The sequence below is a fragment of the Globicephala melas genome, chromosome 1 (genome assembly GCF_963455315.2).
Source record: "Globicephala melas chromosome 1, mGloMel1.2, whole genome shotgun sequence".
In the NCBI taxonomy this organism is placed as follows: Eukaryota; Metazoa; Chordata; class Mammalia; order Artiodactyla; family Delphinidae; genus Globicephala; species Globicephala melas.
Window position 1 is genome coordinate 177994073 of NC_083314.1, and position 27963 is coordinate 178022035.

Genomic DNA, 27963 nt, shown 5'->3' on the forward strand with positions numbered 1-27963 from the left:
GTTATAAACTGAGAAAGCTGAATAATACGTTATGGAGGGCAGCAGTCAGTTTACACTGAGGGTCTCTTTATTTCTGACCATTTCTTTACAAAATCCACCCAGGGAGAGCTCCAACATATGTGTCTCAAGCTCGAATCCACCTAAAGAAACTTAGATTCATATTTCTGACTCTATAGGACACATGTCCCCTAAAGGTCTATTACCTGTCAGAGTCAACTTTTCCCTCTGCAGTCCTGCACCCTCCCTTAATCACTTTTTCTTTTCACATTTACATTGAGCAGATATCTGAAACCCTGGGTCTGTTTTCCCTTTACAATTCAACTATGTCCTAGATTTCAATTTCCAAGTGCTCAGAAGAAAGCTTTTGACAGATGCACCCAAGTAGTTAGGGGTATTTCAGCGGTATACGATGGGCTGGGGATGAGAGAATGTGTTATCTCCACAGTGCAGACAGGGGCTGGAACTAATCCAAATGATCCTGGGACGTCCTAAGACTCGCAGAATCTCAAACAGTTCAGCCCGACACTGTGCAAGTCTCCCAGGTTGGAGGATTCGCTGAGAGCTGTAACTCTCCTGAGGGACAGGATACAGCTCTTGACTTAAACGGGGCAGCCCGGAGGTGTGTCGCAGCAGCTTCTCCATGACGGCCATGGAGATGAGGTTTCCCCGCAGGCTAAAGAACATGAGCTGGGAGCAGCGGCTCAGGGGCGGCAGGATGGTCTCGAGGTGAGAGTCCATGATCCCACATTGCTCTAAATACAGTTCCTGGAGGGTGGCTGCAACTTTCTCCAACAGAGCCGGGAGGAGCTCAGGACTAGAGTAGGTCAGGGTGATGCCACTCAGATCCAGGCCCTTTAGCTGACTGATGTTCGGACACTGGGACAGATGGCTCAAGTCTGAATCCGAAAGGAGGCAGTGAGTTATTGCAAGGTTGTCCAAGGGGGTTGTCAGACACCTGAGGAGAAACAGAGCAATTATGTCTTAGAAACTGGGGTGGAAAGTGAACTTAAGGTGGGAGACAAGTGATCTGCCCAAGGCTAAGTTTGGTCTCACCATCTGATAATGATCAATACCCAGAATGCGCTGTCTCATTTTATCCTGAGAACTTTCACCTTCTTTGTGTGACTGGATCAAGTCCACAGAACCCTGAAAGCCTTCTTTCCTCATCTGCTAAAAGGGAACAACATACTCCACTTTCTTTTGAGGATGAATGAAGATAATGGAATGCACTAGAACATGCTCAGAGGAGAGCCTGACACCGTGTGTCCATCAAGAGTGGGCATCACTGAATTTTAATAGTACGTGACATACCTAAAACTCTTCCTACTCAGGCTTCCTTCAGCCCATGCGTGGGCCACAGGCACCCATACCTCAGGCCAGGTGAGGCTTCTGGGTGACATGCATAGTGGACCAGCGTGGGCAAGATCTCACGACATCAGCTGGGGTTGCCGGTCTACAGGGCCTTAGTTACATCCCTGCATCATCTGCAAACCATCTTCCAATTTTTATTATCCCTTAGGCTCCTGCTCTATTACCATCATCTCCAGAATCACGCATTTTCCATATATTAAGTACCTTATCTGGAGCAAAAAACAACCTTTTACAGACAGGGAATCTGAGACAGGCTCAATGTGGTCACAAAACTGATGAGCACAGAGCTTCCATTTAGAAATGTTCAGGCCTGATGGAGTTTTCATTCTTTAAGGCCCCCTATTTTCCTAAGTCATCTAAACAAAGATGTCTCTTCCTAACGAAGAAATCACATACTCACACCCACTAGATCCTAGCCTCTAGTCTATATCTTCCTAGCATGGCGTCCCTTTCCAGAGCCCCTATCCCAGTTTGGGTCCCTACCTTGATTTGTATGGTTATGTGATACCACACTTCAGGATAGAGCAGCAAAGCGGACAGTGTCTTTCACATTCTAGTGTTGTGTTCATCATTACCTGGTCAGTGGTGCACACTCACCTGAGCATCTCATCCAGACAGCCTTCAAGGAAGGAGGGAGATTCCATGCAGAGATCCCGGAGGTGGTGCAGCCTGAGGAACTGAGAGGTAATTTGGACAACGTGCTGCTGTTCCTGCTCGTCAAGTGCAGAGACGTGGATGTGCGAGAGAAGGAGTCTCTGCACTTTATTCATCTGGCCCAGGAGAGGAGCAAATACGGCCAGGGTGGACAGATGCCAGGTGCAGTTCACTTGCACCTCCTGGATGCAGTCCAGTTGCACCATACTCAGGACCTTCATAATATTTTCCATGGGCATTGAAAGTATCTTCAGTTTCTTACAGCACAGGTGTATGGAAGCTTTCCTCTCCTCCACCCACCTGATGAGGTAGGTGAGGAATCTATCCAAGGTCCTTTCTTTGAGGTGAAGTTCTATGAACACCACCACGGGAGCCAAGGACTGCTCTGCCCTTGACTTGTCCTCAGCCACTTGTGCCATCAGTGAGCTTGAACATCCATGGACCCTGTATCCAGACCACATTCTCCAGAAGTCCTGGCTGGTATTTCTTAAATCCAGCACCCTCAGTTTGCACCTCCTGTGGGGAAACAGCAGATTGTCAGCGATGGCTTAAGAGCCACACATAATGAAACCACAGTCTCAGCATTTAGGCAGCACTCAGACTCCCCACCTGAGCTTTTACTTCTCATCCCTGACATCACCTGCTGCCTTGCCCTCTTCTTCCCTCTCCGCCTCACCTTCCTCCATCTTGTTTCCACTTCCATCCTTCCTGGTTCTCCACTTCTAGTACCTTAAGCATCACTAGAAAGATGTGGGGACATGTTCCTTCAGGTGCCCTTTCATCTTAGGTACTCCTACATTTCTGGAACTCAGCAATGGCCAAGGCCTCTGAGCCTCTTCATTTGGCATCATCAGAAGCCTCTAGTCCATCAACCAGCCATCCACTCTTATGACACCAGCTGCCTCTCAAGGATGTCTAGGACTCTACCAGGATACCTGGATCAGACTCACCTGGGGCGATCCTGCTGGGCAACTAGGACATCAATACCGTCCAACACTGCTTGTAAGGTCCCCCGGTGAGGCGTCTGCATCAGACCCCCCAGAGGCAGGCGGACAAAGGGCCAGGCTTGCACCATGGCCTTCAGGGCCTCACTGTGTCTCCCATAGAAGGCCAAAATGAACAGTGGTGGGAAGAGCTCGGTGGGCAGGTACTCCAAAATGGAGATGACCACGGTCTTATCCCTCAGCAGGCTCATTCCCGCCAGGCCCAGGAGTCTGGGTGGGTTCCAGACACTCATGCTGACTCTGCTCCAAAAGGAATCCTGTGGAAACTTGCAGGGAACAAGGCATCTTTCTCAGTCAAGCATGAACACCCCTTAATCTGTCTTCTCACCCTGCAGAGGAACAAACTCATAGCCAAATCACTGCTCCCACAGTAGTGGAAAAGCCTCTGTTAGCAGAATTCTACTCTAGTCTCTGTGGGCACAGATCCATAACGCTGCCTCTACAGGAACCAGAGCAAGCCTCCTTCCAAGGAGGTAGAAAACCAACGACTTGTCCATTCATTTCCATTCACTACTTCGTTTAATTGTATTGCACTGGGAAGTGGGTACCACGAGCCTGAAGGCTGACCCTAATCTTTTTGGTGAAAACTTTTAGAAAATCGCTTAGGTCCCTAAAACTATGGGAATAAGAGCATCATGTGGCCCAACACAGCCTCCATCCACAATTCCCACTGTTAACTTGGGCTGGAAAAGATGAAGGACATACACCTAAAATGAATGCTCTTTTGTGTACAGACTAAATATTGTAAACGTCAAGAAATAAAATTCTAAACTGTTAGATGTTTTCATTAAAAGGAAAATCTTCTTGGTTAAGATAATTAAAAATGATATAAACCAAAGGACAAATCAAAATGTTGAGAGTGAATCAAAACTACACTGAGAGGCAAAACCAAAGCATTAAATTTGTTCATCGGAAAAGAAATAACTGAAGATACACCTCTCCCTGCCATCCTGAGCTACATGGCACAGTTCAAGACCAGCTGACCATACATAAGAGGAGAGTGTCCTTGACTGAGGTCTATAACTTACCAGCTCTGATGTGGTTGGCAGGGTGCTCAGTCCCAAGACCGGGTGGAGAACCCAGACAGTGACTCCAGAGGAAGAAGTTTCTGCATCTCTTCTTTGATGCCCGAGGCTTTTATAGGCCTTTCTAATCATGTCTTCCCCATTTCCAACTACTAACAACCAATCAGAAAGCGATGCCTGATTAGATTCCAGACTGTCCATCAGGTTAATCATGATTGGATCTTCGCCTACATCCTGATGAATTGATTGAATCTGATTTTCATTCAGGAGGGAATAAATGGGGGTAGGAGATTCAAGGACTCAGTCTTTGATTCACTGCACAAACATGGATTGAGTTTTCCTAATAGGGTCAGTTATAGCCATGGGTGTGGGAAGAGATTATTTGTTCCTGATATTGGACAGAAACAACAAAACTAGAAAGCATCATTGTTGGAGAATCTTTGCGCAGATCAAACTCATCAAGATGTCCAACAATTAAAACATTATAAAAATATGGTGATGTCATTCCCAAAGGAAACAACATAAACTTCTGTCTGCATCAAGTTGTCACTTAGGTGTTATATAAGAAACATAGCAGATCATGAGCCTATTCAGGGAGCAAGGGAAATGCAATGGGGAATATGCTTGGCACTCGGGGGCTTAAGTCAGGGCTTCTCTGAAGCAGGTCAGGTCAAAATCACAATAAGAAGGAAGGGCGGGGCTTCCCCGGTGGCGCAGTGGTTAAAAGTCCGCCTGCCGATGCAGGGGATGCAGGTTTGTACCCCAGTCCGGGAAGATCCCACATGCCGCGGAGTGGCTGGGCCCGTGAGCCATGGCCGCTGAGCCTGTGCGTCCGGAGCCTGTGCTCCGCAATGGGGGAGGCCACAACAGTGAGAGGCCCGCGTACCGCAAAAAAAAAAAAAAAAAAGAAGGAAGGGCGGGGACTGGGCAGTGTAGAGCTGGGCATTCCTAAAGGGACACTGTGAAGGAATCAACAGTGTATAGTATGGGTATATTCCTTTTCTCCTGGGAAAATGGAGACTAAAAGACTTTTCTCTGGGTGGAGTTTAGAAATTAAAAAGGAAACCAGTGTTTGTTTGAGGTGTTTCATCCCAGAAAGATGGGATCAGCACAGCAAACTGGCGTGAAAAGATTAAATATGAGAATGTGAGCAGAGGGAGAGGCTGGGAGCCCTGGGAAGTCAGACATTTCCAAGACTGAGAGCCACGGAGGGTGGGCACTGTGGGCTGTTCGGGAACTTGGATACAAGGGGAGACATGAACGTGGATAAGGTGCACCAAACCCTGTCCTCATCGTGGTGGCTGCTACCAGTAAACATTTTCTTTTAGGTTCTTCCCACAGAGGACGCTCCCCAATGGCAATTAGCCGCAGCCATTTTCCTGGGGGCTTGGTAGCCAAACCATAATCCCATTGGCCCCTTTCCACGTATATTATGATAATTACTATTTCCTCAAAATTAGGAAAGTTCAGCAGAAATTCTGACCAAAGTGACATCGTTAGCCACAGAAATATAATTCTGCTCTTCTCATATTAAGCACTCTTCATAAATACCAACAACTTTCCCTACAAAGTTCAGAAGCTATATTTGGTTTTTAAGGATCTGCCATGCTCATGGGTGACTCCCACCCCGGGCTTCATCACATGGAGATTTTTTTTTTCCAGTTTCAGGATACAAAGAAAGTGTGACCCTCCCTCCACCCCTAAGAGTCCTTCATGCCTTCCTTTCCTCCATTCACTGCGATGTCCAAGTAATTCAATTATAAAACAGCCAAAGAAGGCTAGGAGTTTTGAAGAGTGTTTTCCACCTTGATATCTTTCCGGAAGATTCCTTTCACCACATTCCTGCTATGGGTATAAATGCCTTGTGCATAAAATTAGGTTAAACTGGATTGTACTCAATAGACATTTTAACTCCCAGGCCGCCAAACCCCTTTATTAATAAGCTGCAATAGAGTGAGATTAGTAACAACGATAATCATAAACCTCTCTGTTTATTGAACACAACGTGGTGAGCAACGGTGTCAGCACTTTTTATCCACCACCTCGATTAACCTTCACAGGAAATGAAAGGTTCACTGCTCTTTCTCCATTTTTAGCCTGGTGGACCTGGGTCTGGGCTTGGGATAGAAACCTGCCCACTTCCATCCACTGAATAATTGGTGGATTCCCTCATGTGAGGGGTTCAGAAGGTCCCCTGAGTGTTAGGAAGGACTGATTGACAGACTTCACATGATGTCAGTGGGAAGGGGTAAACTGCAGACTCCAAGCTGGGGATGTTTCCCAGTTTCTGTGAAATCGAAGGAGGTAGGAGGGGTCAGAGTGTTGGAATGTTCTAGAAATTATAAAAGCCCAGCCCTCTTCCTTCCCCCTGAGTAGAGGGGACCTCCTCTGTCCAACTCCACACAGAGCCTGTTTGCTCAGGGGACATACTGGGCGGCGAGGAGGAGGGAGCACATGTGCACAGAGGTGCCGTCCTTCCCACCCAATTCGGGGCCTGCAGGACGCTTGGGGTCTGGTGAGAAGCCTGGATTTGACATTTCTACCCTGTCCTGATTGCCTGTTTCATGACCTTGTTTGCTGCCCAGGTCGGAGCAGCTCCCTGAGCCCATCAGGGGGTTGTCCTTCCCGCTTCTCCAGTCACACGATCCCAAGTGACATCCTAAAACATTGCTCCAGGGTCTTTGCTCAGGGGGTTAGCATATTTCTGTGCGTCCAGTTCCGCCTCCCAGCATGAACTGACTTGGCAGCCCTCTCTTTCTGCAGCCCACCAACATCACCTCTCCAGGAACCTGGAGCCTGGTTACAATGCTGGGACACACTTCCAATGGGATCAGCAAAAATCAAGTACTTCTTTTCTAATTCCTCTGTGCTATTTTGGACAAATTGACTAACCCTAATGCATAGAGTTCCCCTGTTGCATCTCTGGATCCATCAAAGCACCCAGGAATGCTGGAGGGGCGACACATCCTGGGTTACAGAAGAGGACCCTGACTCCTCTGGTCTTCCTAGACATGACAGCTGATGGGAGACCTTAGGGACCAGTCCCCTGCAGAGGCTCTCCCCTTTGTGGCTCTCTTGGTCCAGCACTTGGGCTGACAATGTTCTCCTCAGGTTCAGTAAGTTTTTTTTCTCTCCCAACTCAGATCTCTTCTTGCCCTGAAATGTCTCACTCTCTATGCCTTTTTAAAAGTCCAGCTGTCTGTGTTGGCCCCCCTTGCCTGCTCCCCCAGTACTCAACAGGGTCTGGTTCCACTTTAGATCCACTAATATCTTGCTATAAACAAGGAGCTGTTGCTCTTTCTTCCTCATCAATAAAGACTTGATGACAACATTACCCTGGGTCCAGGCAATTAATCCCAAAGGACAGGCTTGTAGAGACATGGTGGGTGGGGTGGATGTCTGGGACTCTCTCCAGGTGGGATTGGGCCACAGGGAATGAAGGAAAGAAGAGAGAGGAGTGCAGAGAATGTCCAGAGGAGCTGCTGTAGGGCCCAGAATGAGCGGGGGAGTAGAGAAATGGCAGCCTAGCAGGAGACCATGTCCTCTGGCTCTCACAAGACTGTGTCCCATCAAGTCTGGGGAACTTGTGTCTGAGGCCGCTGCGGACACTGAGGCCCTGGATTGGGGGCTGTGAGTTCCCAGGGTCTGGATTGCTTTGCCCTGACTGGCATTAGGCTCCAGTGGCTGCTCTCGCACTCACCGCAAGGGCACAGTGTCTGGCCAGCGAAGAGTCTGGAGAGAGAAAGAGCGGTGGGCATCCAGTCTGGGTGCAAATACCAGGGGCAGGTTAGGAGGGAAGGCGAGGATCCTCACCTTGACATATATGCCAGAGGGAGGGATGCTCTTTGGAAATTTTGCAGTTTTGTCTCCTCACTCATCACAGCTTCCAGACTTTGAGAATTGTGTTTTTCAGGAGAAAATGAGAAATAATGAGGTCTGTTACTGTGTCTCCGTCATCCAAATGACAGCAAATTGCCTACTTTAATCCTTATGAAGGTCATAGGAGATGAAAGTCAAAGCAGTACCCATTGCTTGTCCAGCACAAATGAAGGAGGAGCGCAGGGACCTGTACTGGCCTCCCTCTTGTGGGAAAATCTTCTAAAGTCCCGGGCTGACGACCGGCAGGAGCTTCTGGTGGTGGCGGTGGGTGGGGGGAGGGCTCTGTGGACAAGTTCACTGGGTTGTCTCCAGCACACGTGACACAGCCTAATACTCTTACCCAGTATTGCCCTCTCACTTTTCTCCTTGATTCATTTAAAAGTATTAGTTAGGGCTTCCCTGGTGGCGCAGTGGTTGAGAGTCCGCCTGCCGATGCAGGGGACGCGGGTTCGTGCCCCGGTCCGGGAAGATCCCACATGCCGCGGAGCGGCTGGACCCGTGAGCCATGGCCGCTGAGCCTGCGCGTCCGGAGCCTGTGCTCCGCAACGGGAGAGGCCACAACAGTGAGAGGCCCGCGTACTGCAAAAAAAAAAAAGGATTATTTATTCTTCTTGTAACTGAAAATTTGTACCCTTTGATGTATTTCTCTCCATTCCCTCTGGCCCAGTCCCTGTCAACCACCATTTTATTCTCTGTTCATGAGAAATTGATTTTCTTTTCCTTTTTTTGAGTCTACATATAAATGATACGATGTAGTATTTGTCTTTCTCTCTCTGGCTTACTTCACTTAGCATAATGTCCTCCAAGTTTATCCATATTTTCACAAATGGCAGAATTTCCTTTTTATGGCTGAATAATATACCAATATGAACATATACAACTTTTCCTTTATTCATTCGTCCATCAAAGGACTTTTAGGTTGTTTCCATACTGTGGCTATTGTGAATAACGCTGCAGTGAACATGGGTGTTCAGACGTCTCTTCAAGGATCTAGTACACTCACAGTGACCATAGTTAATAATATAATATTGTATATTTAAAATTTGCTGAGAGTAGATCTTATCGGCATTCTCACCACACACACACACAAAGAGTTGACTATGAGGTTGTGGATGTCTTAATTATCTTGACCTTGGTAATCATTTCACAGTGTATACGTATATCACATCACCACATTGCACACTTTAACTATCTACAATTGTATTTGTCACTTATCATTCAATTAAAATGTGTTTACTGAGTATCTACAGTGTACCAACTGCTATTCTGGGTATCAGGGAAACATCCAATTAATGTGATATGTCCCACTACCATGTTATCTCATATGTACAGACTTTACATTCTATTGAGACAGACAAAAAACACATAAGCTGAAACATGAATTTAATACAGGCAGATGTGTACCTAGACCACAGTAGTGCAGGAAGGTAAAGGGACTAAAAAAGAGCCCTTCCCAATGTGCAACACTGGTATACTTACTGTTCTGAGCTGTAGGCAATCAAGACACAGCAGACTGAAACAAAGCAAACCTTTTCCCTCTCTCTGAACTACCTAAAAGAATTTAGAAAGGGGGCCTGGGCCAGAGAGAGAGCTATTATCAAGACATAACTTTATCTGAGTGGTGTATCTGTACGGCAGGACAAACATCTAATTACCAAACAAATTACTAGCTCTTCTGTGAATCACATTCTTCCCCGTTGAAGACCTGGCACTCTCTCCCATCCCGTGTCCTGAGATCACACATGAGCCTCAATTGTTTGGCTTCTCCTTGGGTTTCACTGCACTTGTCTGACTCCTGTAGGTTTGTAATTAATTTTGTCCTGTTTTTCTCTGATTAACTTGATTATTAGACCAGCTGAAGAACATTGAAGGTTACAGAAAACATTTTTCCTCCCCAATAAAAATAAACATGCAAACTGAAGCTACAGCACAATCTTAATAATCAATAGTAAAAATGATGATTATTACATAACCTTTAGAAAAGTTAAGGACTCACTTGATGTAGTTATAAATATATATGTAAATGTAAAAACAGTAAAAGGAATATTTATTTAGTACACTAGATTTTAAAACTTTGAGAATTAAAGTGCTGTATTTCTTTGTAATAAACTTATCAAGAGTAGTAAGAGCAGGGACTGCCTTCTTCCCATGGCATAATTGTCAACGGGGAGCCAACACCGTTTCTATGCTTTGTAAATTGTCATCCTCCTTTCTAAGTTTGTATCAGCCCCCAACATTTGATCCTTCATCCTTCTGACGTCATGAAATTCCCGGAGAGTTTCGTTAGTCTGAAATTTCCAGCCTGTGTCACTTCCTCCGGGGCTTCTTCATCTTTTCTTCAGGTGCTTTCCTCCTTTCTGAATCTCTGGGAGAAGAGGGGTGTGAGCCTGAGAGGAACAGAGACCATGGAGAGAGGGTCGCCCTTGACTGGTTCAAGGTCATATGCAAGAAAATGGAGGGAGCAGGGTCTAAATTTACGTGCCTTTTATCCACATAAGGCACCTCACCAGGTTGTCTCCCTGTGAAGGTTGGCTCCTTTGAAGGAGAAAGGGCTCTAGTCAGCAAGTGGCTGGAACAGCAGGAGGGAAACATTCTTACCAGTATTAGTGTGGTGTATCTGACCAACCAGAATAATATATATTGTATATTATTCACATTTTCTTCATCATCCCTTGACAAGTACTTAGATTGTTTCCATATCTTGCTACTGTGAATAATGCTTCAGTGAACATGGGGGTGGAGATATCTTTTTGAGACAGTGACTTCATTTCCTTCCCAGAAGTGGAATTGCTGGATCAAATGGTAGTTCTATTTTTTATTTAAAATTCACATCTATGCTGTTTTCCATACTGGCTGCACCAAACTACATCCCCAACAACAGTGCAGGAGGGTTCCCTTTTCTCCACACCCTCACGTCACTCGTTATCTCTTGTCTTCTTGATAACAGCCATTCTAAATTTTGTGAGGTGATATTTCATTGTAGTTTTGATATGCATTTCCCTGATTAGTGATGCTGAGCATTTTTTCAAGTACCTGTTGGCCATCTGCATGTCTTCTTTGCCAGAATGATATTTAGTATGAATTGTGAGGTCAGAAACATGCAGTCCCCTGCAAATAGGCAGAATGTAGAGAAATATGGGATGCAGGTGAACTTGAAACGTGTTTTGTGTAGGATAAGGCAAACCAGGCAGAAACTTGTGGTCTGGGGTAAGAGGGTAACTCCCCCTGGAGGCCTCTCCATGGAGGGACCCAAGAGACTCTGTTCCAATCCCTTGGCTCTGACCCAGACCACACACCTAGCCTGGTGGTGCCTGAACTAGTCACCTGCACTGCAATTTTATTATTGTGGATTACTCTTGGGACACACATTCCCTCCTGGATCACCACCAAAACAGCAATTCAACAAAAGTCACTGGTCTTGGGAAGTAAATTATGCCCCCTGAACTTATTAATAGAAGCACAAATCCTCATCTCTATAACTGAAATTTCATCCTCAGCACTCCTAGATCTCACTGTGCACAGTCATTGAGGCCACCTCAGAACACTTCTCATCCATGTTCTCAGGACACAGTTCTTCAGACTTTGGAAAAGTGGACACATGAGGAGTGATGGGATGCTGCAACATTGTTGATGAGTCAGCCCCAAACTCCCATCCTCCATTCCTGTTAGCATCATTGACCCCCTGTGTAGTATTCTGATGATACCTCTTTTTTCAGGAGCCCCTCATACCAGCCTCTGTCCATTGAAGAGAAGAACCTGCAGGAAGAAGGTGACTTAGAGCCCAGGACCCAGGATGTGTTTGACAACTAACCCAGACACAGCCCAGTGTGCTCTCCTGCATAGACATAAATGCTGCTCTGATGGAAGGTTCTGGAGAAGAGCTTTAGGTCCACCTTGAGGTCAACTGCTCTCCAGTTCCAGCTCTATTTCCATAACCCCAGCAATCTGACACCATTCCAGAGGGGACTGAATTAGACGGTCCTCACTCAGTAACACTCTTGGTCTTCTTCTAAGCTTTTGCTCTTCCAAGGCCTGTTCCTAGTCCAGTGTCCCATCCTCTCTCATCTGGCTACCTCTGGGCTTCACCCCTTGCCCAGTTGTCCAGAAGATCTTGGGTATCCAGCCAGAAACTAACACAAACAGATGTAAAGATATACAATGTTCATGGATTAGAAGAATCAATATTGTTAAAATGACCATACTTCCCAAGGCAATCTAGGAATTCAGTGCAACCCCTATCAAAATAACAACAGCATTTTTCATAGAACTAAAATTATTTTAAAATTTGTACAGAAACAGAAAAAGACCAAAAATAGCCAAAACAATCTTGAGAAAGAAGAACAGAGTTGGAGGTATCATGCTGCTGCTTTAGACTACATTGCACAGATACACTAATCAAAACAGTATGGTACTGGCAAAACAAACAAACAAACCCAGAAACATAAAAATATGGAACAGAATAGAGAGCACAGAAAAAACCCCTACACACTTATGGTCAATTGATCTATGAAAAAGGAGGCAAGAATATACAATGGAGAAAAGACAATCTCTTCAATAATTGGTGCTGGTAAAATTGGACACCTACATGTAAAAGAATGAAATTAGAACATTTTATAACACCATACACAAAAATAAACAAAAAATGGATTAAAGACCTAAATGTAAGGCCCCAGACCATAAAACTCCCAGAAGAAAACTTAGGTGGAACAGTCTTTGACACAAATCATAGCAATTTTTTTTTGATATGTCTCCTAAAACAAAGGAAACAAGAGCAAAAATAAACAAATGTTCCCTAATTAAACTTAAAAGCTTTTGCACAGCAAAGGAAACCATGGACAAAATAAAAAGACAACCTGCTGAACGGGAGAAAATATTTGCCAATGATATGACCAATAAGGAGATAATATCCAAAATAACATATAAACAGCTGATACAACTCAACAGCAAAAAAAAAAAAAAATGGGCAGAAGACTTGAATAGACATTTTTCCAAAGAAGACATACAGATGGTCAACAGTTACATTGAAAGATGTTCAGTGTTGTTAATCATCAGGGAAATGCAAATAAAAAACACAATGAGATATCATTTCACACCTGTCGGAAGGACGATCATCAAAAAAAACACAGATCACAAATGTCGGCCAGGGATGGAGAAAAGGGAACCCTCATACACTGTAGGTGGGAATGTGAATTGGTGCAGCCACTGTGGAAAACAGGACAGAGGTTTCTCTAAAAACTAAAAATATAACTATCATATGACTCAGCAATTTCACTACTGGGTATATACCTAAAAACCCCAAGTACAATAATTCTAAAAGATACACGCATCCCAATGTGCACAGCAGCATTATTTAAAAAGCCAAGATATGGAAGCAGCCTAAGTGTCCATCAACAGTTGAATGGATAAAGAAGTGGTATATTCCACACACACAACGGAATACTACTCAGTCATAAAAAAGAAAGAAATTTTAACATTTGCAACAACATGGATGGACGTGGAGTGTATTATGTATAATGAAATGTCAGACAGAAAATATAAATACTGTATGACATCACTTATATGTGGAATCTGAAAAATAAAATAAACTAGTAAATATAACAAAAGAGAAACAGACTCACAGATACAGAGAACAAACTAGTGTTTACCAGTAGGGAGAGGGAAGGGAGAGGGGTAAGATAGGGTTAGGGGATTAAGAGATACTAAGTACAATGTATAAAATAAACAAGCTAAGAGTATATATTGTACAGCACAGAGAATATAGCCAATATTTTATCATAATAACTATAAAAGTAGTATAAACTTTAAAAATTGTGATTTAGTATGTTGTACACCTGAAACTTATATAACATTGTACTTCAACTATACCTCAATTAAAAAAAAAAAAAAGTAAAGCAGCTCAGCCTACTGATAGAAGCACTGGAGGATGATTTGAAATCCAGTGACCTTTTCTTTTCCCCCTTTTGGCTAATTAAAAAAATAGAATATAGTGGTGAGCTTGACATAAGTTGAGGAAAATTATCTTCTAAGAGGATGAAATGGATAATTCAGGAACAACAGGGCTATATACAGGGAGAAAGCGTTGAGAAACCAAAGAGAAGCTTTGGGGAGTACAAGGATTTTTATTACTCTATGGTTGGCAAGAACAGCAAAACATTGGAGCAACCTAAATTTACATAAGGAGGCACACTGTTAAAATGTGGGCCATTCATTTTATGGACTACTATATGCCCACTGATATGAATGAAGACTGATCCTTAAGACCCACCCTTAAACGTAAAAAAGCAAGATGATCTGAATCCCTAAGACACCGTTTCTATAAGGGAAGCTGAACCAGATGTCAGCACATGCAAAAATAAATGTACAGAAAGTCAGAGAGACGTCTGGAAAGTACACTAAACTGAACTCTCTGGAGAGGGGCCTGGGATGAAGAGGAAGTTCAGGGGAGATGTTTCTTCTCTCTGTATTGTTGGGATGTTTTACATTGAGAGTATAGTCCTGTCTTACTTGGGCAAAACCAACAAAAGTATGGGAAACAAATGAAGGTTTCTTTTGTTACTGAGCCAAACTCGGGTCCACTGATCTGTGTGCAGTGAAGCCAATCTACTGCTACTGAGAGCGATGAAGGAAAGTGTAGCATTTATTGCAGGCGCCAAGCAAAGGACGGGGGCAACTGTTGCTCAAAAGACCCTAATTCCCTGATGACTTTCAGGAAAAGATTTTTAAAGACAGGGTGAGAGAGAGTGTTGTAGGGTGTGTGATCAGCTCATGGACATTCTTCTGGTTGTTGGTGATGAGGTAATCGGGAATAAATATCATCAAGCTTCTGCTTCCAACCCCTCTGGTCTCTATGTGCTTGTAGCAGCCTGGAGTTCACTTCATTCAGTGTTTTCAAAGTAGCTCAAGGATATGGCTCAGAATGTTACCTATAGCCCTTGAGGAGGAACTAAAGGTCTTTGAATTTGTTTAATGGCTAAGCTATTATTATTTTGTCCTGCTTGATTATTTTCCTTTGTTTCTACATTTTATCATATTTTCTGTTTATTCTTTGGAACTCAGGATAGGCCTAGGAGGATAAAGGTTTTCTACAAACAAGAGGCAGGTGCAGGACATGAGGGGGAGTCTGTCCTGGGAAGGGCCCATAGGGTTCTGCTCAGTTACACTTCCAAGTACAACTTATATGTCCAAATGCATTGACCACAAGTGCTGTTTCTTCCGTATCCAATTTATTTGTTATTGGTAGACAGTTAGTGTTGACTTTCCCCAAATGTGCATTTCAGTGCAAAATAACGTTTGGCTATAAACCGTTGTTAAATATGTCCATGCACCCACAGTTATAAGCATTTACTGCCACACCAGGCTTCTTGTTCAGCTGCAGGACCACAGGGTGATAGAGACACAGTCCCTGCACTTTATGAGACTATTAATGTTGTTGATGAAAATTCAATTAACTCTCAAGAAGAAAAAAAAAGGGAATTTTATTTGAGCCAGACTGAGGATTATAACCCAGGAAGCAGATTCTCAAAAAGCTCTGGGAACTGTTCCATGTGTTAGAAGTCAAAGGCACAGTCATGTACATTTTTGAGTCAAAGGATCACTCATCAAAATGACATCCTGATGTTTTACATAAAGTTCACCAAGGATACATAGTCCAGGTAAGCACGTACAAGGTGAGCAGCAAGTCACCATGAACCCCTACAGAGCTGGGAAAGAACACTGTTCTTTTAAGAAGTTACATTGCTGGCATCAGAAGAAAAAAAATTGATCTTTAATCTTGAGCAGGCACTCCCATCTTTGAGGAGCTCATTGCATATTAGGTAGGCAGGAGGCCCAAACACACACAGAGAGAGACTTTTATGTTTAATGTTTTTCTTGTCCTGCCTTAAAATATAAGTTTTATTTCATCATTGTCTAACAGGTAAGTTTGTCAACAGAAAAAATTGTAGTACGTACCCTTTTCGTACGATCCAGCAGCCTCGTTCCTTGGTATCTATCCAAATGAGTTGAAAACATATGTCCAAACCAAACATGCACATAGATGATTTTAGCAGCAAACCAAAGAAGCAAGAAAGCTGTCCTTCAGTATATGAGTGAGCAAATAAACTGTGGTGTATTCAGACAAAGAATGGGATCAAAACATGAAAAGACATGGAGGAAACTTAATAAGTGAAAGAAGTCAATCTGAAAAGGCTACATACTGTATGATTCCAGAAATATGACATTTTTTCTTTTCTAAAAATTTTTATTGGAGCATACATGATTTACAACGTTGTGTTACTTTCTGCTGTACAGCAAAGTGAATCAGTTCTACATATACATATATCCAGTCTTTTTTAGATTCTTTTCCCATATAGGTCATTATAAAGTACTGAGTAGACTTCCCTGTGCTATAAAGTGGGTTCTTACTAGTTATCTATTTTATATATAGTAGTGTGCATATGTCAATCCTAATCTCCCAATTTATCCCTCCCCCACCTTTCCACCCTGGAAGCCATAACAATGTTTCCTACATCTGTAACTCTATATGACAATTTGGAAAAGGCAAAGCTCTGGGGAAAGCAAAAATATCAGTGGTGGCCAGGGACTGGGGGGTGGAAAAGATAAATAGGCAAAGCAAAGAGGATTTTTAAAAAAAAAGTTTATTGGAGTATAGTTGATTTACGATGTTGTGTTAGTTTCAGGTGTACAGCAAAGTGAATCAGTTATACATATACATATATCCACTCTCCCTCTTTTTTTTTTTTTACATTTGTTTCCCATACAGGCCATTGCAGAGTATTGAGTAGAGTTCCCTGTGCTATACAGCAGGTTCTTATAAGTTAGGACAGTGAAAATACTCCATATGATACTGCACTAGTAGATACATGCAACTATACATTTGTCAAAACCCATAGAACGTACAACCCTAAGAGTGGACCTTGGTGTAAACGATGAAGTTTGGTTGATAAGGATGTCTCAGTGTAGATTCATGAATTATAACAAATGTACTCTTCTGGTGGGAGATTTGGATATCCAGGGAGGCTGTACACGTGGGGGCAAGAGACAAATGGGAACTCTCTGTACTTTCTGCTCAATTTCACTGTGAATCTAAAACTGCTCTAAAAAATAAAGTCTACTTTAAAAAATATAATTGTAATCCTAGCTCTAAAATTTTATTATTGTAAATATTTTTAAAGGAGAAAAAATCTCATTCATTGATCTCTAAAATCAGTTTTCATGTCTTAGTTGTCTTGAGACGCCAAAGGGAGTTTATCATTTTTTAAAAAATCCACATGCATTCTTTACAAGTACTAAATTACCTCTATAATTTTCAAAGAAATTTCATGTATTTAATATTCATATAAATGTGCAAATATTTAAACTCAACTAGTATTAACAGGACAGCAAAATTTTTAAAAAGTACTGACGTATACAGTCCTGCTTACAAAACCGATTTATATCCTCCTGTCTGATCTACCAGCTGGTGGCCTAGGAAACCTGAGGCTCAGAATGTCTATCACTAGAGATGAATCCAATCTCTCCTATGTCCTCACTTCCTCCTCCCTGCACTGGCTGAGAGAGCAGCTTGAGTGAACCATGATTCATTGGTGTCCACATGTGAAAGGTGAGACCCATTTCAGGCCCTGGGTTTGCTCTCCACCCTGTTGTAAGGAATAGAGGGTAAGCTAGAGGAATGTAGGTACTGAGGTTTCCACTAGGAGAGAAAAAGAAGGGAAAGACTCATTTAGTTATCTCTTAGTGTATGCTAACTCCAGGGCCAAGCCCTCAAGTGCATTCTCTCATTGGAACTTACAAATGTCTAATGAGCTGGGTTTGTATCATTATCTTCCTTTTGCAAGGCAACCGAGGCTTTTGATTCATGTTCCTCCACCCCTATATCCACTCCATCCCTGGCGCACCAACACCCTGAATTTCCCATCAACTCCTTGAGTCAACTTTTCGCCTTCAAACTTTTTTTTTTTTTTCACTTTGAGACAATTATATATATTTTTTTCTTTTAACATCTTTATTGGGGTATAATTGCTTTACAATGGTGTGTTAGTTTCTGCTTTATAACAAAGTGAATCAGTTATACATATACATATGTTCCCATATCTCTTCCCTCTTGCGTCTCCCTCCCTCCCACCCTCTCTATCCCACCCCTCCAGGCGGTCACAGAGCACCAAGCCGATATCCTTGTGCCATGCGGCTGCTTCCCACTAGATATCTACCTTACGTTTGTTAGTGTATATATGTCCATGCCTCTCTCTCGCCCTGTCACAGCTCACCCTTCCCCCTCCCCATATCATCAAGTCCGTTCTCCAGTAGGTCTGTGTCTTTATTCCTGTCTTACCCCTAGGTTCTTCATGACATTTTCTTTTTCTTAAATTCCATATATATGTGTTAGCATATGGTATTTGTCTTTCTCTTTCTGACTTACTTCACTTTGTATGGCAGACTCTAGGTCTATCCACCTCATTACAAATAGCTCAATTTCATTTCTTTTTATGGCTGAGTAATATTCCATTGTATATATGTGCCACATCTTCTTTATCCATTCATCTGATGATGGGCACTACAAATAGAACTACCATATGACCCAGCAATCCCACTACTGGGCATATACCCTGAGAAAACCAAAATTCAAAAAGAGTCATGTACCAAAAGGTTCATTGCAGCTCTATTTACAATAGCCCAGAGATGGAAACAACCTAAGTCCCCTTCAATCTTGTACCCCTGCTGGGTCACCTTTCCCTTTCACATTCACGTTGAGCAGATGCCTGAAACCATAGGTCTGTGTTCTCTTCACAATGCACCTATTTCCTAGGTTTCAGTTTCCAGGGCCCAGAAGAAAGTTTTTCATAGAGGCAACCAACTAGGGAGGGACAAAACAGCAGTATATAATGGTCTTCTCATGACAGAATATCTCATTGCCCCAGCGAGGACAGGGGCTAGAGCTAATCCAGATGGTCCTGGGCCTTCCTAAGTTCCTCATAATCTCAGTCAGCTCAGCCTGAAGCCGGGCAAGTCGCCCCAGGTGTAGAATTCTCTGAGAGCTGTAACTCTCCTTTGGGGCAGGATACAGCTCTAGGATTAAACTGGGTAGTCCATCAGTATGACGCAGCAGCTTCTCCATGATGGCCATGGAGAGGAGGTTCCCACAAATGCTGAAGGTCCTGAGCTGGGAGCAGTGGCTCAGGGCAGGCAGGATGGCCTCAAGTTGACAGTCCATGATTCCACACAGATTTAAGTCCAGTTCCTGGAGCGTGGCTGCAACTTTCTCCAGCAGAACTTGGAGGAGCTCAGGACTAAAGTCAGTCAGTGGGACACCACTCAGATCCAGGCCCTTTAGCTGACTGATGTTCAGGCACTGGGACAGATGTTTCAAGTCTGATTCTGTAATCAGACAGTGAGTTATTGCGAGGTTCTCCAAGGGAGTCTTCAGGCACCTGGGAGAGAAACTGAGGAATTAGGTCTTGGAAACTGGGATGGAACGTGACCTCAAGGTGGGAGATAAGTGTTTTACCCAAGGCCAAGGTCATTTTGACCATCTGATAACAATCAATACCCAGAAGGCCCAATCTCATGTTAGCCTGACTCCTGTCATCTTCTTTGTTTGGCTGAGATAAGTACACAGAATCTTGAAAGCTCTCTCTCCTCATCAGTCAAGCAGGGTACAACATACTGCACTTCCTTTTGCGGATGAACGAAAAGAGTGGAATTCACTAGAACATGCTCAGAGGAGAGCCTAGCACAGAGCCTCAATCAAGAGTGGGCATCACTGAATTTTCATATTTAGAGTTGAAACAAACAAAAAATACTCTCACATCAGGGTGCCTTTAGCTCACTAATTGAGCCCCAGGTGCCCAGATCTCTGGGCCAGATGAGGCTGGAGGGAGACATGCACAGAGAACCAACCTGGACAAGATCCCACATCATCACCTGGGGTCTCCAGTCTGCAGGGGCTCAGTTACATCCCTGCATCATCTGCAAACCACCTACCACTTTTTATTTTGCTTTTGGCTCCCCATTCCTTACCACCAGAATCATGCATTTCTCGTATATTAATTACCTAATCTGGAGCACAAGCAACATTTTACAGATGGGGAATTTGAGACAGGCTCACTGTGGTCACAAAACGGCTGAGCGCAGAGTTCCTCTAGAAACACTCAGATCTGAGTTTCTTTCCCCTCTTCAGTGCCCTCTTACCTGTTTTTTTTTTTTTAAGTCACCTGAATAAAGACATCTCTTCCTGAGAAAGAAATCACAAACACTGATACATCTGAACCCTCCAATCTATAGCTTCCTAACATGGTGTCCCTTTCCAGAGCCTCTATCGCACTTTGTCCCTCTACCTTGATTTGGGTGGTTATGTGATGCCACACTTCAAGGTAGAGCAACAAAGGAAACAATGCACGTGACGTTCTAGTGTTGTGTTCTCTGTTACTCGGTCAGTGGTGCACACTCACCTGAGCATCTGGTCCAGGCGACCTTGGAGGAAGGAGGGAGATTCCATACGGAGATCCCGGAGGTGGTGCAGCCTGAGGAACTGAGAGGTAATTTGGACAACGTGCTGCTGTTCCTGCCCCTCAAGTGCAGACATGTGGATGTTGGAGAGAAGGAGTCTCTGCACTTTATTCATCTGGCCCAGGAGAGGAGCAAACACAGCCAGGGTGGAGAGATGCCAGGTGCAATTCACTTGCACCTCCTGGATACAGTCCAGTTGCACCATACTCAGGACCTTCATAATATTTTCCATGGACATTGTAACAATTTTCAGCTTCTTACAGCACAGGTGTATGGAAACTTTTCTCTTCTCCACCCACTGCATGAGGTAGATAAAGAATTCATCCATGGTCCCTTCACTGAGGCAAAGTTCTATAAACACCTCCAAGGGAGCCAAGGGCTGCTCTGTCCTTGACCTGTCCTCAGCCACTGGTGCCATTGATGAGCTCGAGGACACACGGACATTGGATCCAGACCACATGCTCCAGAAGTCCTGGCCAGTATTCCTTAAATCCAGCACCCGCAGTTTGCACCTCCTGTGGGGGAAACAGCAGATTGGCAGCGATGGTTTAAGATCCACACTGAATGAAACCACAGTCTCAGAATTTAGGCAACACTCACTTCCCACGTGTGCTTTTACTTCACGTTCCTGACGTCACCTGCTGCCTTGTCCTCTTCTTCCCTCTCTGCCTTTCTTTCCTCCATCTCCTTTCCCACTTCCATTCTTTCTGGTTTTCTACTTCTAGTACCTTTAATCATCACTAGAAGGCTGTGGGGGCATGTTCTTTCAGGCTCTCCTGCATCTTAGGCACTCCCACACTTCCAGAAGGCATTTCCCAAAGTGAGCTCAGCAATGGCCAAGGCCTCTGAGCTTCTTCCTTGGCATCATCAGAAGCCTCTGGTCCATCCCTTGGCTACCTACTCTTACGACACCAGCTGTCTCTTCAACAATGTCTAGGACCCTACCAGCCTACCTGGCAGACTCACCTGGGGCAATCCTTCTGGGCAAGCAGGACATCAAGCCCATCCAACACTGCTTGTAAGGTCCCCACATGAGGCATCTCCATCAGGCCTCCCAGAGGTAGACGGACAAAGGGCCAGGCTTGCACCATGGCCTTCAGGGTCTCACTGTGTCTCCCATGGAAGGCCTCCATGAACAGTGATGGGAAGAACTCTGTTGGTAGATCCTTCAGAGCAGCAAAGGCCAAGGCCTCATCCCTCAGCAGGCTCATTCCCACCAGGTCCAGGAGTCTGGGTGGATTCCAGATACTCATGCTGATCTTTTCCAAAAGGAAACCTGTGGACAAGACATCCTTTTCATGCCAAGCATGAGCAAGCCTCCATTGTGTCCCCACCCTTCAGAGGGACTTAGCACAGTGGTAGAAGTGCCTCAATTTTCCCCAATTCCACTCTAGGTTCAGCGGGCACAAAGCCATAACTCTTTCCCTACTAGCAGCAGAACAAGTATCTCACAAGTACCAAGGAGAAGGAAAGGCAACCACTAGTCCATCCATTTCCACCCACTGCTTTGCTTAATTCATGTCCCAGTGGTAAGTGTGTACCATGAACCTTAACAATGTCCCTTATCTTTCTTGGGGGAAAACTTTCAGACCATCACTTAGGGCCCCAAAACTATGGGAATAGGAGCATCATGTGGTCCAGAACAACCTCCATCCTCAATTCCCACAGTTAACTTGGCTGAGAAAGATGAAGGAGATGCCCCTGAAATGAATGCTATTTGCACAAAGTAAATATTTTAAACGCCAAGAAATAAAATTCCAAAGAGATACTTTTCATTAAAAAGAATATCTGTTTGGTTAAGACATTTAGAAATAATATAAACCAACGCACAAATCAAAGTATTTGGGATTAAGGCAAATTTACACTTAGAGGTAAAACCAAAATCTTAAATCAGTTTATCTGAAAAGAAATAAGAAACCTTCCATACCAAGCTACATGCCACCATTCAAGACACAGAGATCATGGGTAAGATGAGGGTGTCCTTAGCTGAGGTATGTAACTGACCAGCTCTGATGATATTGATGAGGTGGTGCTAAGACCTCAGACTCCTCGGAAAATCCAGGAGGTGACTGGATTCTGCATCTCTTCTTTGGTACAGGAAGATTTTATATACCTTTCTAATCACAACTTCCTTCTTTCCAACTACTATCTTCCAATCAGAAAGCATACCTGATTAGATTCCAGACTGTCCATCAGGTTAATCCTGATGGGATCTTTGTCTATCTCAAGAGGAATGGATTGAATCAGATATTCATTCAGGAAAGAGAAAGAACGAAGGAGGGGTATTGGAGTCAAAGGCACGTTCCTTGATTCACTCCACAAATATTCATTGGGTTTGACCAATACCAATAGTTATACCTGTGGGTATGAGACAGGGAAGGGGCTATTGATTTGTGATATTGGATAGGAAAAACAAAAATTTAAAGCATCAGTGTTGGGGGATCTTTGGCCATATCACAATTATCAAAATGTCCCAGAATAAAAAGAGCTTCATGAAGACAGTGGTGTTGTTCCCAACGGAAACACAATAAATCCATCCCTGTATCAAGTGTCACTTAGGTGTTATGTCGGAAACATGGGAGATTATGAGCTGATTCGGGCAGCAAGGGAAGTTCTTTGGGGGATGTGTTTGGTTTTCCAGCCTTATGTCAAGGCTTCTCTGAAGGAGGTCAGGTCAAAATCACAGTGAGAAGGGTGGGGCTGGGCAGCATGGAGCTGGGCATTCCTAAAGGGACCGTGTGAATGAGACAAACAGTGGAAAACATAGTTGTTGTTGTTGGTTTTTTCTCCTGAAAAGGGAGAAGATTTAAAGGCTATTCTCTGGGTGGAGTTTAGAAATTAAAAGGGAGTGGCTAAGAAGAGGCAGTGTCATCTCTGACGGTGTTTCCTCCCAGAAAGATGGTATCAGCACAGCAAACAGGCATGAAAAGGTTAATCTGAGAATGTGAGAAGAGGGAGAGACTGGGAGCCCTGGGAAGTCAGGCATTTCCAAGACTGAGACCCACTGAGGGTGGGCACTGTGGGCTGTTTGGGAACTTGGAACCGGGGGAGACATGAACATGGTCAGTCACAAATAACCCTGTCATCCAGGGGCAGCTGCTAAGAAGAGATGTTTTCCTTTAGGTTTTTTCCCCACAGAGGATAATTCCCAGATGGCAAATAACCCCACCCATTTTCCAGGGGTCTTGGAAGCTGAACCATAGTCCCATTGTCCCCTTTCCAAGTATATTTTGATAATTACTGTTTTCTAAAACTTAACTAAGTTCAGCACAGATTCTGATCAAGGTAATAGCAATGGGCACAGAAATAAAATTCTGTTTTTCTCTTCATATTAAGCACTGTTCACAAATACCAACACCTCTTTCAAACAAAATTCAGAAGCTGTATTTGGTGTTTAAGTATCTGCCACGTTCAGGTATGAGTTCCACCCCAGCTACACCACACAGAGATTCTTTTGAAGTTTCAGGACACAAAGAAAGCTGGACCTTCTCTCCACCCCCAGAATTTTCCATGCCTCACACCCCCCATTCCATACAGTGCCCAAGCAATTCTTGTATACCACCGGCTGCCAAGGCAAGGATTATTTGAAGATTGTTCTCCATCTTGGTATCTTTTCTGAAGATTCTTTTCACCATATTTCTACCATGGGTATAAATGGCTTTTACATAAAATTGGGCTAAACCAAATTGTACTCAATAGACTTTTAACTCCCAGGCCATCAAGCACCTTTACTAATGAGTTGCAGTATAGTGAGATCTGCAACAACAGTAATCATAACCATCTCTGTTTATTGAACACAAACTGGGTGAGCACTGGTGCTGACCCTTTTTATCCACTAGTTCAGACATTAACCTTCACAGAGAATCTAGAGGTCACTGCTATCTCTCTGCATTTTTAACCTGGTGGATTGGGGTCTTACTCAGTAGAGGAATCTGCCCACTGCCATGCAGTGAATAACTGGTAGATTCCCTTTGTTGACGGGATCAGAAGGAACCAAGGAACCCTGAGCTGTCAAACAACCTAAATTGTGGAGAGGACTAACTGAGAGACTTCACTCGAACGTTAGTGGAAATGGGGAAAGTGCAGTGTCTCAGGTGGGGATGTTTCTATGGGTTTGTAGCTTCCATGAGATTCAAAAAGACCATTGTTTTATTTTATTTATTTATTTTTGAGGTACGCAGCCCTCTCACTGTTGTGGCCTCTCCTGTTGCAGAGCACAGGCTCCGGACGCACAGGCGCTGAGCTGCCATGGCTCACGGGCCCAGCCGCTCCGCGGCATGTGGCATCCTCCCGTACCGGGGCACGAACCCGTGTCCCCTGCATCGGCAGGCGGACTCTCAACCACTGCGCCACCAGGGAAGCCCAAGACCACTGTTTTAAAGTGGCAGGTTGTAACTAATTCTCTGAAGAAAACTCCAGGGATGAAATGGAAAGGTCCAAAGTGGGCAGACTCGAAGTTGAGCCTCTCTGGGATGTTTGGGAGTTTGCAGGATACTGGGAAGGAGCTTTCTTGCCTGAGCAGTAATCAACTGTGGGAGCTGTGTCAAAGAAAACCAGAGACAGACACAGGTTTATACGGTAAAGGCGAATTTTATTCAGGATTATTGCAACAGAGGAAAAGATACACCAGTATGGAACTGGTCTCCGTTCACAATACAATGAAGACATTTGGGAATTCACAACCAACAAGCAGGGGGTTTCCTGGCTGGAAAATTACTATGAGGAGACTTCAGTTCTGGGGGAAATCTGGCTAAACCAGTGTAACAGGATTCCTACCGAATCCTGTGATCAGATACCAAGAGTGGGGAGTGAGGAATTTGGATCAGTTATTATTGGAATAGCAGGTATCAAAGGTGTGGATTCTTCTAAAACTGACGAATCAGGGTTCTTCCTAAAGCTGGATTTTACAAGGATGTGCACAGATGGGCCTAGCAGAAGGTCAGGAGACTGACTTAGAGTTTTCAAGTGTACGTGCCAGTTGAGGGGATCGTGTTGGAGCCATGGGCGCATTGTGCAAATCCTGATGTAGTGAAGAGCTTGGCCAACTTGAGAACAGGAAGAAAGCCACTGAGGCTGGGCAAAGAGGTGCAGGCAGTTCAGGAAGGATCCATCAGAAGATTTTCATGATCTTATTAATTCTTTCCCTACTGGTGAAGAAAGTTAGGGGAAGATTGTTTTATTCTTATATTGTTATTTATTCTGGTACACACCATCCAAGCGCACCTGGTATGGTCTGAGTGGTGAGGGTTAGCACAGGGTGATACAGCCACACTCTGTGTATTCCTTCTCAGTTGGTTCTTTTAAGTTTATACATCTAAATCAACCCTAAGTGAAAATATTTGCTCTTCTCTTTTCCATTGTAAAAGCCTTGACTCTTTTCTTTTTTCAGTTTTCTTTTGGCATATTTTCCTAGAAGATTTTTTTCAGTTTTATTGAGATACGATTGACCTCTTTTTCAGTGTACAACATAATGATTTGATATATGTATACACTGTGAAATTATCACCACAATAAATTTAGTTATCATCCATCACTTCACGTAGTTAAAATTTTTTCCTGTGGTGAGAACTTTAAAGATCTACTCTCCTAGCATTTTTTTTCAAGTACACAATACAGAATTGTTAACTTTTGTCACTGTGCTATACATTACATCCCTATGACACATTTATTTTATAACTAGAAGTTTGTACCTTTTGACCGCCTTTATTCATTTCCCCATAAATCTTTGACTTGTTTCATTTAACATAATGCCCTAATAATCTGTCCATATTGTTGAAAATGGCAGGATTTTCTTCTTTTTTATGGTTTTAATTCAGAATAATATTCATATATATATATGAATATATATGTATTATATATATATTCACATTTTCTTCATCATTCATTGATGGACCCTTAGGTTGTTTCCCTTTCTTGACTATTGTAAATAATGCTGCAGAGAGCTTAGGGCTGCAGATGTCTTTTTGAGAAAGTGATTTCATTATCTTCATATATATACCCAGAACTGAAATTGCTGGATCTTGTGGTACCTCCATACTGTTTTCCACATTGTCTGCACATTCTTACATTCCCAGCACAGTGGCTACACAAGGGCTCCTTTTTCTTCACACCCTCACCGTCACTCGTTATCTCTTGTCCTCTTGATAACAGCCATTCTAAAAGGTGTGAGGTGATATCTCCTTGTGGTTGTGATATACATTTCCCAAGCATCTTTTCAAGTACCTGTTGGCCACCTGCATGTCTTCTTTGCTAGAATGAAGTCAGCAATGGGCAGTCCCCTGAAATTGGTAGAGCGTAGAGAAATACAGGATACAGGTCAACCAGAAGTGTGTTTTTTCTGTAGGATACGGCAGACCAGGTGGAGAACTTGGGGTCTGGGATGGGGGGTAGTTCCCCTGGAGGCCTCTCAACAGTGGGGCTCAAGAGACTCAGTTCCATCCCCTGGCTTCAAGCCAGCCCGGGAGTACCTGAACGGCTCATCTGTTCTGCCCTTTCATTATTGTGCTTTACCCTTGGAACACACACTACCTCCTGGGATGCCACCAAAAAAGCAAATCAACAAAAGTCGCAAGTGTCTTGGGAAGTAAATGCTGTCCCCTGAACTAATGAATAGGAGCACAAGACCTCATCTCTATAACTGGAATTTCCTCCCAAGCATCCCTGGTTCTCACTGTGCACACTCACTGAGGCTGTCTCAGAACTCTTCCCATCCCTGTTCTCAGGACACAGTTCTTCAGATCTTGCAAAATCAGGCACATGGGGAGGGTTGCAAGGTTGTCCTCAGGGCTGTCTCAAATCCCCAAACTCCCATCCCCCATTCCTGTTACCATCACTGACCCTCTGTGTAATATTCTGATAAGGAAGGAGGTGACTCAGTCCAAGACACAGGAAGTTCCTTGGTAACTGACCCGGACACAGTCCAGTGTCCTCTCTTGCACAGACATGGGTGCTGGTCTGATGGGAGCCCCTGGAGAAGAGCTATAGGCCCATCCTGAGGCCAACAGCATTCTTGTTCCAGCTCCATTTCCGTAACCCAGAGAGTAGGGCCATCCCAGAGGGGACTCAGTTAGACTTTCCTCTCTGTCTGATGCTCTTGGTCTTCTCCTAAGCTTTTGCTCTTCCAAGTCTTTTCCCAAATCTACTATCCTGTCCTCTCTCACCTTTCTTCCTCCAGGCCTCACCCCTTGTCCAGCAGTCTAGATGATCTTGCATCTCCAGCCACCAGGGGACACTGTGGGCCCAGAATTGGCTGCAGTGCAGGGTTCCAGGAGGGAGACGAGAGAGATTGCATCACCTTGAACTAGGGGGCAGCCAGGGATTGGAGGCTGGGGTGATGGGGGGAGACTGCCCAGGCAGGGGCTTGTTAGGGGACCCTGGAATTTTGTAAGTAGGGTTGTAACATAACCTGATGGGTGTTTCCCAGCCCCCCTGGTTGCTGTTGGTTAGTGTTCTGGGGGAGTTAACAAGGAAGCAGGGATGCCAGAAAGAGACCCTTGGTGGCTCCTGGCGGCAGATCCTGGCTTGCA

The 27963-nt window shown here is 44.1% G+C and overlaps 2 protein-coding genes across 2 annotated transcripts; both read right to left on the minus strand.

The window, feature by feature from the left end:
- Positions 1-396: 396 nt before the first annotated feature.
- On the minus strand, positions 397-3262 carry LOC115867167 (PRAME family member 8-like). Its single transcript, XM_030883211.1, has 3 exons — positions 2976-3262; positions 1969-2541; positions 397-955 (listed from the first exon to the last, which is right to left on the minus strand). Exons 1-3 carry the CDS (start codon positions 3260-3262, stop codon positions 397-399), a joined length of 1419 nt encoding a protein of 472 aa, XP_030739071.1.
- A 15523-nt stretch (positions 3263-18785) lies between these two features.
- On the minus strand, positions 18786-21690 carry LOC115867176 (PRAME family member 8-like). Its single transcript, XM_030883221.1, has 3 exons — positions 21404-21690; positions 20380-20952; positions 18786-19359 (listed from the first exon to the last, which is right to left on the minus strand). The coding sequence occupies exons 1-3, from the start codon at positions 21688-21690 to the stop codon at positions 18786-18788; spliced, it is 1434 nt and encodes a 477-aa protein (XP_030739081.1).
- Between the last annotated feature and the right edge of the window lie 6273 nt (positions 21691-27963).